General features: G+C 35.8%; 1 protein-coding gene across 7 annotated transcripts in view; it reads left to right on the forward strand.

Annotated features, from left to right (window-relative positions):
* LOC107698542 (CAP-Gly domain-containing linker protein 1) overlaps positions 1–15,491 on the forward strand; it is a 74,444-nt gene that overhangs the window by 44,039 nt on the left and 14,914 nt on the right. For 6 of the 7 annotated variants that reach the window (XM_016499576.1, XM_016499575.1, XM_016499570.1 and 3 more), the window contains exons 7-17: positions 1,934–2,037; positions 4,721–4,781; positions 6,766–6,870; positions 9,735–10,634; positions 11,943–12,038; positions 12,618–12,675; positions 12,780–12,863; positions 12,964–13,120; positions 13,318–13,483; positions 14,163–14,378; positions 14,649–14,789. In XM_016499576.1, coding sequence (XP_016355062.1) covers positions 1,934–2,037; positions 4,721–4,781; positions 6,766–6,870; positions 9,735–10,634; positions 11,943–12,038; positions 12,618–12,675; positions 12,780–12,863; positions 12,964–13,120; positions 13,318–13,483; positions 14,163–14,378; positions 14,649–14,789 — 2,088 coding nt within the window. The remainder of the gene's footprint in view (positions 1–1,933; positions 2,038–4,720; positions 4,782–6,765; positions 6,871–9,734; positions 10,635–11,942; positions 12,039–12,617; positions 12,676–12,779; positions 12,864–12,963; positions 13,121–13,317; positions 13,484–14,162; positions 14,379–14,648; positions 14,790–15,491) is intronic. The other variant, XM_016499574.1, reaches the window with a different exon arrangement.

A 15,491-nucleotide genomic window follows, 5' to 3' on the forward strand; every position in this document is an offset into this window, starting at 1 on the left:
ATAAAAGTCTATTTTCTTAGCACTGCACAGTTCTGATGGCAAGCCAACTAAGTACAATCAAATAAAATAAGTCATAAAACATGAATAATTTCAGAATCATTTACCGAGTGTAACTAGAAAATAGATCGGGTCATTTAAATTTATGCACTGATAAAACTAGCTTATATGCAGTACAAACAGTACTCTTTTTTAAATGTTAAAATTATCAACAAATATTAAAAGATTCCTTATGTATTCCTAAGAAAAATTGCTGCGCGCTGTTTTCCATTGCTATTTACAGAATGAACGTGTTGGAATGATTTATATAAACTGATATACACAAGCGTCATGTCACCAGTTCTCCACCAGAGGTCAATGACACTAAATTATTGAGATTAAATCCCATCATATCATCTGTAATCGTCATATCTTTATGACAGTATACTGTAATGTGAACTTGTAATATTTTTAACATTTATGTAATATCTAGATTTTTTTTCCTTTTTGGAATGAAAGTTACTGAATATAGTTCCCATTATAAAGTGTTACAGAACTTCAACAATACAGTTTGAATGTAATTGCCTATTTATGCTCACTTATATTTGCTACACCATGTATTGTTATAAGAGTTTTTGGATAGTTATTTTATTACAACCAAAATGAAGAGTCTGTGATACATATTTGTGCAATAAATTTAAAGAGGTTATATGGATCCCTAAGAAATAAATAAACACCAAAGAGGAAGGAAAATATTTACAAAACTAGAATCAGAGCTCATGGGACAAAAGCAGATGTTTCTTTGTCTATGGAAGTTTTCTGTTTTAAAAGAGAGAGAGATTTGGGGAGAGACTATGGTTAATCTGCGTACTAACCCTAATTGAGTACTAATTATGATTATGGGCATGAGCCTCACTGACATGACTCACTAAGAGCATCCACATCCATATATATATATATATATATATTATATACACAGTGCTGTGAAAAGGTTTTTGCCCCCTTCCTGTTTTTTTTGTTTATTTGTCACACTTAAAAGATTAAGATCATCAAACAAATTTTAATATTACACAAAGATAACCTGAGTAAATACAAACTGCAGTTTTGAAATTATGAATTCATTTATTAAGGGAAAAAAGCTGTCCAAACCTGCCTGGCTCACTTGCCTAAGGTCGGTGTTCATGATTCAACAATAAGGAAGAGACTGGGCAAAAACGGCATCCATGAGAGAGTTCCAAGGCGAAAGCCATTGCTGACCAAAAAGAACACAAAGGCTCGTCTCACATTTGCCCAAAATTTTTGCCCGTCAGTTTGTGACCTCACGCTCAAGTGCACTTGGGTTATGCAGCAGGACAATGATCCCAAACACACCAGCAAGTCCACCTCTGAATGGCTCAAGAAAAACAAAATTAAGGTTTTGGAGTGGCCAAAAAAAAAGGCCGAACTTAAATCCGATTGAGATGCTGTCGCATGACTTTAAACAGTCCATTCATGCTCGAAAACCCTCCAATGTGGCTGAATTAAAACAATTCTGCAAAGAAGAGTGGGCCAAAATTTATCCACAGCGATGTGAAAGACTCATTGCCAGTTATCGCAAATGTTTGATTGCAGTTGTTGCTGCCAAGGGTGGCACAACCAGTTATTAGATTTAGGGGGCAATTACTTTTTCACATAGGGCCAGGCAGGTTTGGACAGCTTTTTTCCCTTATTAAATAAAATCATTATTTAAAAACTGCATTTTGTATTTACTTGGGTTATCTTCGTGTAATATTAAAATTTGGTTGATGATCTGAATCATTTAAGTGTGACAAACATGCAAAAAAAATAAAAAATATATATATATATATTCACAAAAATATTTTCACAGCACTGTATATATATATAAAATATGGAAAATATTAATGCAAGTTATAAGGGTAGATTAGGTAAATGTAATTGTTTTGAATCGTTTCTGTAGTATGTATTGGAGGTTGATGCCAAAATGGACCAGCTGCGAGCGCTTGTGGAGGCTGCGGACAGAGAGAAGGTGGAACTGCTCAACCAGCTGGAGGAGGAGAAAAGGTGTAGTATTAATGAATCAATTTAAGATTTCTTCATATTAAAGACTCTATGAAATCAGTTTGAATTTGGTGGCTTTTCACGACTTTTAGGAATGTATTTGCATATAAATAACCTTAGAGCTAGTAGACACCGTATTCATTGATAATGAATATTGATATTGTTGATGAAGGAGCATATGAAGAGTTCAGATGCAAAAGCCTGTAAGTGCCACCTGAAATGTTCTTATAAAATTAGCATTTTTCTCAGGCTCCTATGTTTATGTTCAGTTATTTAACTTTCATGGCAGTGAAAAGAACCTATTCATTGCCATTAAAGTGTAATTACTGAACCTACACATAGGAGCCTGAGAAAAATGCTAATTTCAGAAGAAAATTTCAGATGGCACTAAGAGGCTTTTGCTTTTTTGTTCAATAAAATTCATAGAATGATACGGAGCCCCTAAACATGGTGGTGGGAAAAAAATTCGGGGTGGGATGAATTTTTTTTTGCGTTCTCTCGCAAAACTTTGCGTTCCCTCGCTAAACTTTTGCGTTCTCTCGCAAAGATATTTGCGTTCTCTCGCAAAACCAGTTGAGTTCAGACAAACACTTCCTGTTTACTTTACAGCTTGTAAGTTAGTGGTTCATACAGCTCGTACGTTCATAATGGAGTGGTTCATAGAGCTTTATTTTAAACTTGGACTCAAGTTCAAATGCAGTCAGCTTTGCTTATAGTTTAAGGCACGGTTTTGGGACATTCTAAAACGCTTGATGTATGCTACTATAACAGTGGCACTGGAGGCCCAATTCGGTATTAGGCCTAATAAATACTATTAATACTAATAACAATTGTAATATTAATGACCTCATTAATAGCATTACTATCAGTAAAGCAGATAGCCATAATGCAACGTTTCTCCCCCATTTAAAACCGTTAGGCTATAGAAAACGCCTAAGGGAGGCTAGTGGACGAAGACGTTATAAAACCAAAATATGGTACACAGTTTATTAATAAAATATAGCATATTATGCACAGGAAAGCAGACAAGCCCAGAATAGCTATAAAGAAGCCAAAACATAATTTAAAGCGAAACTGAAAGTATGGGCTCACGTACCGCTCTCATTCAGCACAAATCCAAATGTTTCCATATTCGCAATGTATTTGAAGCTAAACCATTATTTATTAAATTAAATTAACTGGGCTTTGTACATTCCAATATCGAAGGGAAAAAAATCATAATGAACAAAAATGTGCCGCACTGGAGCTCACGCTGTACGGCACAGACTACAATACAGATTATTTAAATTGACTGTGTAACATTTTATCTGTATTGGTGATTCTATGTTTTATTTTAATAATGAACAGGCCGTTTGCAATGAATATGTGCGCATGAGGCGCCGGCGCGATAAAATCGCTGAAACATAAAATACTCCGTCACTTACAATAGGGCATAATTCTGCAAAATTTGAAGATTCAATCATATAAAAGATTATTAGAAATTTTATAAAGAAGGAAATAATAGTTCCAACGAAATCCACAACAGAACTGGTGTGCGTCTCCAAGCAGTGTTTCGTTAGTGAATGAATCTGCAGCTTTGAATGATTCAGAGAGTACTGATAATCGAAACTGATTAATAACCCTTTCATAACTACAACCATTTGCTTCGTTACTGAATGAATGAATGCTTCGCCTTGCTCATTAGGCAGTGACTTGCCGCCACCTACTGGCGAGTTTAGTTTTGAATCTACAAGTATAACTTCGTTTTGCCATCATTTATTGCTTTATTTATTATATTAACCCTTTCGCCCTTTAGTTTAAAATATTCTAGCTGAGCCCCCAGCGTGAGTTTTTTTAGGCGACCGTTATTTTAATTAAGCGTTTTAGAATGTCCCAAAACCGTGCCTTGATAAGCATGCACTGACTATTTCGTCCAAGTTCAAAACAAAACTCTATGAACTGCTCCACTGTGAACGTATGGAGCTGTATGAACCACTACAATCTGTAAAGTAAACAGGAAGTGTTTGTCTGAACTCAACTGGTTTTGCGAGAGAACGCAAAAGTTTTGCGAGGGAACGCAACGTTTCTTGAGGGACTGCAAAAGTTTTGCGAGAGAACGCAAAAAATCTGACAAATATTTTTTCCTCCCACCCCAAATTTTTCACTCAATCTGATTTTTTTCCACCACCATGTCCCTTTAGGGGCTCCGTAGAATGAGAATAGGGTTCACCCAAAAATAAAAATGCTGACATAATATATGCACCGTAATGCCATTCCAAACTTGTATGACTTTCTTCACTCTGTCAAACACAAAAGATGATATTTTGAAGAATGCTGTTAACCAGTTTTGGTGACCTTTAACTCTGATTATATGGGGAAAAAAGTTCTTGCATTTTTCTTAGCAGCATGTCAGAATTCTGTTTCTCTCTTTCTGGTAACTTTATAAAATATTTACTATAAAAATACAACCCAAGTTATTTTATAGTTACTAAATAGTGCACCAGCTGACGTACTCACTTTTACTTGAGTTATAGTTTTTTATATTTATGACATTATTATTATTTATTTAATGGCTTTTTATTTCTCATGCCCTGCAATGGAAAAATATAAATAAATAAAAATAAACCCTTACAATACAGCTGACGAAGGAGTAAGAACGTAAAATGAAAATAAAAACTGACTGATAAAGAATTATTGTCCCAAACAGGAAGGTGGAGGACCTGCAGTTTCGGGTGGAGGAAGCTTGCATTACCAAAGGAGATTTGGAGGTATTTGAACATTTTTGCTCTGATATAACATTCAGACCCACAGCTGTGGTCACACTAGACTTTGATCCATTCACTGAATTTACATGACAAGATGCGTGACCGATAGAGGTTCTAAATACCACAGATTGACCGCTAACATAGACTTCAAAGCTGCAGGTTTACAGTGCTGTGGGAAAGTACTGTGGGAAAGCATTTTCAATGTTATCCATGTCTATTATTTACATGTTGCTTGTTTAAAACAGAAGGCCTAAGACAGGAGTCTCCAACCCTGCTCCTGGAGAGCAACCCTGTCCGTCAGCAAATGTCGCTGTTTTAATGGCATAAATGTCTTTTAATTGTTGTTAGCATAACTGTTGCAAATAAACATAAATTTTATATTTTAAAAAGTTTTTAAAATATGCTATATAATATATAAAAAAATTATATATATAAAGCTTTTTAAAATATAAAATGTATATTTTTTTTATGCCGGTACTTTTTAAAATATAAAATGTATGTTTATTTGCAACAGTTCCAAACGGCTACATAATGGCACGCACATGCCCTGCTCACTCCAAAGTCTCCACTCCAAGGGCTCTGCCCTTCGAAGGAAGTAGGGCATAGGGATGATCACTTCTATTTGGAATTTGCCCTGTGAACCGTTCGGTACGAAAACACGTTACACCCCTATTGGAGATCCCTGCTTTAAGTTGTGGCATCATCTCTTTATTTAGCTTGAAATTTAAATTAGGGAAAAGTAAATCTGGATGAGTCCAGTTTTACCACAATGAGAAAATTATTTTATTTAGACTGGACTCACTGCCAGTTTTTTGTTGACCTAACGTAACTATGAAAGTACTCATTGTATCCATTCAGCAGAACGGATCCAAACATGCATTTTCAAATATTATACATAAGTCTTGGTCACACTGCTTTGAGTTCAATATATTTGTACGAATCATCTGCAAAATAAGATTTTAAAGAGCTGTAATGTGTCTGTTACATATTTTAGTTTATATTTTCTGGTTTTGTTTTATCTTGCCCTATTCATGAATCAAGTACTCTTGATAGGTTCATTGATTGTTTCCAACCTTCATTATTGCACATTTGAGTTGTTTTCATGTCTTGACCTACTTGTTCAAAAATAACTCTTAGGTTATTTTCATCCATTTAAATTCATGAAACTGTTGGCTAATGATTTTAGGTTATAAAACATGCAAATCAGCAACCTAGACAATGAATTCTTGTGGAGATGCTTTACATACTTGATCAGTTGTAGCTGTACTAAGTAAAATTGTTTAATTGTTTTAAAATAACAAAGGTCAGTTGTTTTACAAGTGAATTTCCATGGAAAATGGATACTATATTGTAGTGCTGGGCGGTATACCGGTTCATACCGAATACCGGTTTTTGTTGTCAACTTTCAAGTTAATTTGTCAAGTTGATCATCCAGCCCACACAGTGTACAGCATGATGTTAAATACTTTTGTCTTTTTAAATAGTCTTGGAAGTCTATTGAATTTGGTAGAGTAATAAATACTGAATTAATCTGAAATGCCGTAACAAGTCACTAACCTACATGAAGATCTCATTGTGCGAACTTCAGTATAATCATGTTTTATTTGATTTAGTGCTTAGTCATGAGGAATAACTTTTTTATTGTTCCTCTCCTCTTTGTTGTGGTCAAAGTACCGTTTTTGTTACTGTTCCTAACCCCAGTCACTATAATGCTGCATGGCATTTGGCAATGTCTGCCGTTTTATTTGTTTGTTTGGCCATCATCAGCATGTCTATAAGCATTGACCAATACTCTTGCAATATTTCCTCACACTTTCCTCAGCTGTGGCATTGATTTGACTTTCATTCATCACAACATCTTCCTGCTCCTCTTTTTCTGCGTTACATTTCCACAACTGTCCTCCTCACCCCTCGTCTTTCTGCATCAGGCTGGCATGTGATGGTGGCACTGGTTGTGTTTCTTCCTCTCCCCTTTCTGTACTAACAGACGCAGACGCAGCTGGAGCATGCCCTTCTTAAGGAGCTTGAACAGAGTCTTCTCTTTGAAAAGACCAAAGCTGACAAACTTCAGAGGGAGTTAGAAGACTCTAGGGTAATGGATCTTCACCTGGGCTACGGGTCAAGGATCACTGAAGATATGCTACAATGCTCCAGCTAACATTTTTTATATGTCAGGGCATCAGTGAGGGATCTTCACTGCATGTTGTTCAATTATTCTAATTAGTAACTAATTTGAGGAATGATTACTAACACACACTAAATATCTAATTGCTGTAATATTATTGTGGTGTCTTAATATACATATAGGTATGGAGAACGCAAATTTGTTTTGTACCAGGGTTCCCACAGTCATAGAGAACCTGAAAACATCAGGTGATTATAAGTTGTCCTTTGGAAATCCGTACAAACTTAGGAAGTTCTATAGGAAATATATATTTTGTATACAGAGTGCATTGGTTGGTTCTGGATTTTGGTTTTTCCATTCATTTTTCCCATAGGGATTTTTAAATGTTTTTGTTGAAGCATTTTTTGTTGAACCAAACCACCAGCTATAAAGCAAATTACAACATTACAAACTTTTATTTGAAGCACAAAAGTATTTAAAAATCGGAAAAAAGACAAAGGTATAAGACAGTGTACTTAACGGCTTCAAAGAAATATTATAAAGAAATATAAAATTATTCAATTAAATTGATTTATATTTATATGTAGTGGCCAAAAATGATGTCCAGAGAGGAAATTTCTAATTTGCTTTTAACTCTTTCTCCCCTAGACTTTTTGAAAAAAAGTTGCCAGCCACTGCCAGCATTTTTGATCATTTTCACTACAATTTCATGGCCCCCAGTAGGGCTGGGTATCGAGTTCGATACTTTTTAGGCACCGACCGAATTGCCTCGATACCATCGAGTATCGAAATCGTCCCAGCCCCCATAGATGTAAGGCTACATTTACACTGGCACGTTTATGTTTTAAAATGAAAACGATCCTCGTCGTAGTGGCGTTTCCACTGCGTTTCAAGCCAGCTTTCCACTATCTCCGACAAACCACAAGCGACAGACCGGTCATTCATTTGCAATGGAGAGTAGCGGGGGAGATGCGTGGAGTTCCGATCATATGCAGATGTCCGTTCATACTAACGTACCGAAAGCGCGTGTTATGTGACCATTCATGCAAGCACACAGCGCTGGAGGAAGCTGCTAATGCTCATCAGTAAATCAGTGGAAAATAAATGGAAATCATGATTCTGTCTGAGCTATGTGTTTTAACACGAACAATAACTAGTGTAAATTTAGCCTAACAGATGTGTAAACTGAAGACTATTTGAGCTTTATTAAAACTATTTTGCACTGATTTATTGTGTTGGTTACATTTTGTTCCTTTGTGCAGTGGCTCAGGAGATGAGTCTTCGAGTTGTATAAACATCAACAAGCTGAAAAATAAAACCAGAGTTTTTTGTTTTTTTTTAGATAATGGAATCTTGTTAAAATTGATTTCATAAAACGTATCGTTCAGGAACCGGTATCGAAGTCAAGGTATTGATATCGAACATTTTTGAACGATACCCAGCCCTAGCCCCCAGAATTATTTTGTTGTATGAATATCTGAACACGCAATACATCAAAATAAAGAACAGAACCTTTACTTTTAAGCAAAAATCTGTTTTATTCTAGCTTCAAGCTTTTTTTTTTTTTTTTTCTTATCAACACTTGTTGAATGTAGGCAAGTTTCACTCGGTAACATTTCATCACGACATTCTGGACTCATTCAGGAGATGCGTAATAGCGCCCCCGAGCGTATAACAGTGAAAGTGTGGAAAATTCATTGTTTGGCGGGGAAAGAGTTAATGACCCTACAAAATAAAAAATATATTGGGAAGAAGAAAACACTTGGTTAAGGTTTTTAGCTGACACAATTATTTGGCAAGAAAGCAAACTACAGTTTATCATGGAATGTGGATTTTTTTACTATGCACAAAAATGCATAGAAAACCAAAAAGCTTACAGAAAAAAGCATACATTGAAAACAAGAATATAATTATGAATTAAATAATTTTTCTTGTATGACACACATCTTGTTGTTTCATTGCATTATTACAAATGAAACAATTAAGTGCATATATTAGTTTTACACACCTAGAACAACTATGCAATATGCTTACAAAATCCTTAATAAAATGTTTTAATAAATTATGTCCATTTTCCTAGACCGGACATCACTTTTGGCTACTTCTGTATATATAGACACAATATATTTTATGTTTATTACAAAATCACTCACGACTACATCACATTTTCTTCAGAGCAACATGGGTAATGTACTTTTTTTTTCACCAGGTTCAAAGGGATTCTGCTGTTAATCAAGATTTTTTTTTTTTAAATAAATTGAAATAAACTGATGGCTTCAACTAAAGCATATACAGTTGATTAACATCAGGGCTCACAGCAGGCTTAAAAAGTTTATAGGTTATTGTTAAAAATCAGTTCTCTTTTGGAAAACTTTTTAACTTTCTGAACCCAACTATTGCAGTCTATTAGGGAGAGGTAGTGTAAAGCAGAGGGTTGAAGATCTTACTAAATTTGATTAAGAAATCAAACAAACATAAATATAAATGTAAATCTGCTCAACAATGTCTATGAAAAATTTACAGACAAGATCATGATAATCCATTCAAGTGTGGGAACCCAGTTAGATGATCAGTTTTAGGTTGGTGGTTGTTCACCCTCTTGTAAAGTCCTTAATCCTCCCAATTCTGTCCCAGTGTTTTTTTTTTTAAACTTTTTTAAACAATGTAACATTGCTCCTATAAATTGAATGGAACTACATTTCTATGAAAATATATTTAAATTATCCACTTTAACCTGAAAAGACGATCATATCCATACCATCAGATTACTTCTCACTTATCCATACAGCACACATACAGTAGTTAACTAAAAGAGCATTTTTTTCTTTTAGGTGGCCACGGTTTCGGAGAAGTCCCATATATTGGAGTTGGAGCGGGATCTTGCGTTGAGGGACAAGGAGGTAGCTGCACTTCGTAAGTCACTGGAAGCTTTACCAGGGCAGGATGGGGTTACTGACTCCACCATGGCAGTACTCCAGGAGGAACTCTGTTCCCTCCGTACACAGCTGGCTGCTCAAAGTGACAGTCACCAAGCAGAGCTGTCTTTCTTGCGTGAGATGCTTGCGGCTCGAGAAAAAGAACACAGTGAATCTCTGTCACAGCTCCAGTCATCCTCAGGTCGCTTATCGAAGGATAACGAGCAGCTTTTAGGTCAGCTGGCGAAATCCAAGGAGGAGAATTCAAATATCATTGAGGACTGGAATGCTAAACTAGCATCAATTGAGGCCTCACATCAGCAAGCCTTGGAGGAGCTCAAAACCTCCCATGAGGCAAGCAAATCTGAGCTGCTGGAGGTACACAGTGCTCTGGAACAGTTGAAATTAACACATAAACTGGAGCTCGAAGAGCTTGCTAACAAACATGCTTCTGAAACCATGGAGTGGACGGGTGAAGCCAAAGAGCACAAGGCACAGCTCCTGAAAGTCACCGAAGAGAACGAACGGCTGGTAGAAACGCTACGTACCAATTTGGAGAAGGCAGAGGAGCAGCACCTGGTGGAAATGGAGGATGTCTTGGGAAAACTTCACAGTGCTGAGCTCAGGGTAAAAGAACTAGAGGACACGGGAGTTAAGTTAGGTCAGCAGTTGGATGAAAAGTCACAAGAAGCTCTGGAGCAAAAAACAGCCGTTCAGACTCTGCAGTCACAGCAAAGTCAAGGGAACCAAGAGATGCAAAGGTTATTGACCCAAATAGAGGAGGCAAAAAGCCAATCCAGATCTCAGGAAGAAAAGGTAGGCCTTTATGACCATTTGCAAGTAGAACATGCATAACGAGGAATCTACAAAGGCTGATAATGAAGAATCAACAGCAGTTGCCAAAGATTTTGGCACAAATGCTATGTTCTTTGGAGTGCGAACTCCATTTATTTTTAGATTCCAAGACACCCTAAACCATTTTGTAATTAAATAATGGTTAGATCAATAATAACAAATGTAGATTGTAAACACACAAAAAAGCACTATTTGAGTGCTATTTATTTTATTAATAGTATGTCTATTTATAGTTTATATAAAATGAAGTTTTTGATCTCTTTTTTTAGTTATTTGTAGAAACATTGATTGCATGCCTCATACAATGCCATGAGAGTAAATATAAATGTAATGCTGTAATCAACACATACCATTAGCAGAATGTCCAAGTTGCTCTTTTCTATTCTATTCTATGCGTGGAAACTGGGGCTGTCGAGCTCAGTGACAAAAGTGGCATTTCAGCTATTCTGAAGCCATACAATAGCTTTATATGAGAAACAGGCAGGAATCAGTCCGTCTGCTATAGTTTTCAAATCTCATTTGACACATTGAAGGTGCATTGTGCCAAATTTGACATCAGTGGTGTTCGTTCGTTCGATCATTCTTATTGTTTGATCATGTCATTTGTGCATTCTGCATAATAGGGCTGCATGATTCATTGAAATAAATAAAAAAACAATCACAGTATGGCTTAGTGCAATTGTCAAATTTCAAAGACTGATTTAATTAAGTAAATATATGCACTGTGTTTCAGAGTGAAGCGCAGCACTGTGTTCATACACGAGCAGCTCATGATCTGCCATTGTTTGCAGCATCTCAGAGCAGCTCAGTTCACAGTAAATGCTGCTCCAAACAAACTCCATATCAGCATCTGCTCTGAGTTTGGGTATCTTTAACCTGTAACCTGTAATCTTTAACCTGGGTATCTTCTATATTTTTATTTGGTAATAAGAATTTCTTTTATTATTATTATTGTTTTATAGCCATATAAAATGTATACAATTACAACATGTTTGCTAAATTGTGTGACCCTACAAACAAGCATGGCAAACCTGGATTATTTTTTTATTTAATTTTATCAAAATTATTATTTTTTTCTCCAAATCATGCAGCCCTATACATCCATGGTAACATTGTTCTTAAGAGTGTTCTGAGATTTTATTTTCCATGATATTTCAGTCCTTCACTTTTAAGTTCCAAATTGTATGACTGGCAAGTTTTTGTGTGTGACATTCCTCATGTTTTGTTCCCTGTCATTTTTCTCCATTATGGTGCTATACCTTGCTTTAGGTCACTGAGTTGAACTCGGTACTAGAGGGTAAACAGCAAGAGCTGAATGGCCTGTTGCAGGAAAAGAGCTCTCTGGAGCAAGAAGTTAGTGAGCTGGTAAGTGACTGTGAAAAGATACCTGAATGGAAACCGTCTAGTTAAATTATCTCATGAGAGAAATACAGCAAAGGCACTAAAGTAACTGATAATAGAAGCACTTAAAGGGATAGTTCACCCAAAAATGAATATTCTGTCATTTACTGTTTTTTTTGTTTTGTTTTGTCCATACAGTGAAAGTCGGCGTGGTCCAATGTTGTTTAGACCCCACTTACTTTCAAAATATAATCTTTTGTGATCCACAGAAGAAAGTAAGTCTCAGAGGTCATTCATCTTTGGGTGAACAACTTCTTTAAGTATCACAAGTACATATGAAAGGCAGAAATAATGACACCGCTGATTATAGCCTACTTGAGTGGCAGGGGTGATGGTGGGGTTCTGGGGTCTATGTTTAGGAAATGTAGGCGTTAAACTCAAGAACCACTCTGACTGATTCAGTGAGTGAATGAATGTCAGTCTAACTTTGGCGATCCTCTGATGCACAACACAACAAAATAACAAAGCAAATACAAGGAATTAAGCCAGAGAATGTTTCAGCCATAACAATCCTCAAATCAATTCACATTCTTAATTTTCTAGAAACAGAATCTTGAAAAAACATCTAATGATCAAGCCAAATCTGCTCAGACTAATCAAGGTATGTGTATGCACAGATTACACAGTTATGACTTGAAATATGTAAGATTTTGTAGAGCTTATTGAAATTTACATTCAGCGTGACTGATTTGCTGTCTATTTCAGAATTACGTGAGGAGCTCAGGAATAAAGAGGAACAATGCACATCTCTCTCTGCTGAATTACAGGATATGAAGAGTCAGTTTGCTGGTCAGTACCAAGTTCTTCAATGAAATATGAATCAGTGAAAGAACTAATTAAAATGTCATGTTTGTAATTATGTATGATTGGTATCTTGTTCCATCTTAAGGTTTACAGAGAAATTTGAAAGCAAACGAAGAAAGGATACTGCTGCTGACCAAAGACAAGACTAAACTTGAGAATGACATTATGGACATGACAAAGTCATCAGGAGACAGTTCTACTGTAATAACAAAGCTGAATGAGGATATCAAGCAGAAAGAAAGGTCTGCTTAAATATGCTTGATTAAAATGCTTAAAAACAAAACCATACAGAAAGTAAACAGAAGTATTTATCTCTGTTTACATATTAGCGTGATTTAGTTTGTGGGGCCTAATATTTTGGTAGACTAAATTGTAATCTTGCAAATCAAGCCTTATTTCAGGAACTCATACCCAATTCACAAATCCTCCCTAATTTCAGGAGACTAGACGAGCTTCAGAACCAGCTTGAAGAGGAGAGGGAGAAGGCAGCTCAGGTTGAGGAGAAACGGTCTCAAGCACAAGTCCAGGCTGAGAATGAAGCCAAAATTCTTGAGAAGAGACACCAAGCAGAGCTTTCCAACCTGCAGGAGAGGATCAAGCTTTTGGTGAGAACTGTTAAACTTCTCCCATCACATACTTATCGTTCCCAACCGGAATAAACGCATTGTCTGATTCTGGTGTTTAAGTGTAATGATTTGAATGGATAGTTCACCAAGAAATGAAAATTATCATAATTTCCTCACCTGCATGTCGTTCCAATCACATGGTTCATCTTCAAATCACAAAGTAAGAATTTTTAAATGAAACCTGAGAGGTTTCTGTCCCTCCATTAAAGGTCCAGGTAACCAAAATTTAGAAGATCCCAAAGGATCATAAAGGCTGCGTAAAATGAATCCATATGAATCAAGAAGTTTACTCCAAGATTTCTCATCCTTTTGAAGAGATACGATTACTTTATATGTTGAACGAATTTAACTTTGTGGATCTTAAAAGTTCTTCTAAGTTTTCTAAGAAACCTCTCTGGTTTCATTAAAATATCCTCAATTGTTTCAAAGATTAACCAAAGTCTTATGGATTTGGATCAACATAAGTAAATGGTGATTCAATTTTCATGTTTGGATTAACTATCCCTTTAACACTTCTAACGTTATTAAAATTCCTGATCTTATTTGAATTGATTTCAACTTTTCTACCAGTTGTGGTAATTTTCTCCCCTTTTTCATTCTGCTTATCAAGTGCACTCTTATATGACTTGAAAATTGCCATTTTCCCATGACTCCTCAGGAGAAGGGTGCTGAAGACAATCAGTCTAAAGCCAAAGACATGCTTGCTTTGGGAGAGAAAGCACTTGCAGATGCTGTGGAACAGCATACAAAAGAAATGCAGGAACTAAACAGCAAGTTTGAAAAAGTGCAACAGGAGCTCCAAGTGTCTCAGGATGAAAGCCTGGAGCTGAGGAAACAGATTGAGGAGTTGAAGACCATTAAAGAAAAAGCTACGGTAAGACCATAATACTTAATTTGTGAAAGAGCATGGGGCTATTTTGACAATTCATGTACTGCAGTTGTAAGTGTAGGTCTTGAACTTTGCAGCGAAAATACTAGATTATAAATAGATTATAAATCCATAAAAACTATTTGAAGAAATGGTAAAATTATAAAATGTAGCATTTAAAAACATCTATACTATACTAAATATCTCATGATGCTTAATCAGAATCAGAATGTGACCTCAGGCTGAACTCTTCCCCTACTGTTAATTTGCACGTAGGTCTCAGAGAAAGCAGAACAGACTGCACAGGCTTCACTGGAGAGCCTGACCCAGGAGAACCAACAACTTCAGAAAGACAAGTCTGAGGCTGAGGCTCTGGTAACGCAGCTCAAGAACTCAATGCAAGAAATGCAGTGCAAGGTAAAATCATGCTGAGGTTAGGGAAGAATTATTCCAAGGTATAACATTTAACACCTTTGTCATAATAAGGACAAAAAGGGACGAAGTGTCACAGTCCTGTCATCTCTGTGTGATTTCTAGTCTTTGGTAACAGGATTGTGACGCTTCTGCCGTGTTTTGCAGTTCCGACACTAAAACAACAAACCCAGATTAGACCCAAGTGTGTGCCCTTTAAGGGTCACAGATACTACTACTAATAATAATAATTTATTTTTTAAACATTTTATTATTTCCCAACTTCATTTTTTTCCCCCATTTTAGTTTTTCTAGATTCTTTGTTTATAATTTTTAATTTTTGTGGACTCTGTTTTAATAGTTAAATTACATTTTGGTAATCAAAATCAGGTCTAATTGAAATCTTGAAATTTAATTTATTAAAGGGGTCATATGATGCTTTTTTAAAGATCATTATTTTGTGTATTTGGTGTAACGGAATATGTTGACATGCTTTAATGTTCAAAAAACACATTATTTTTCAAATACTGTACATTATTGTAGGTCCTCATCGCATCATATGACCCCTTTAAAAGTTTAATAAAAATTGCATTTTTAGAGCCCTATGATTTTTTTCCATTTCAATGTTTGTGAATTCTTTGTTAATGGTTTAATTAAATGTTAATAATCAAAAAGCATGTCCAATCAATTTAATTTATAAAATTCAAT

Source organism: Sinocyclocheilus anshuiensis, unplaced genomic scaffold, assembly GCF_001515605.1.
Source record: "Sinocyclocheilus anshuiensis isolate Anshui unplaced genomic scaffold, SAMN03320099.WGS_v1.1 scaffold10, whole genome shotgun sequence".
NCBI lineage: Eukaryota > Metazoa > Chordata > Actinopteri > Cypriniformes > Cyprinidae > Sinocyclocheilus > Sinocyclocheilus anshuiensis.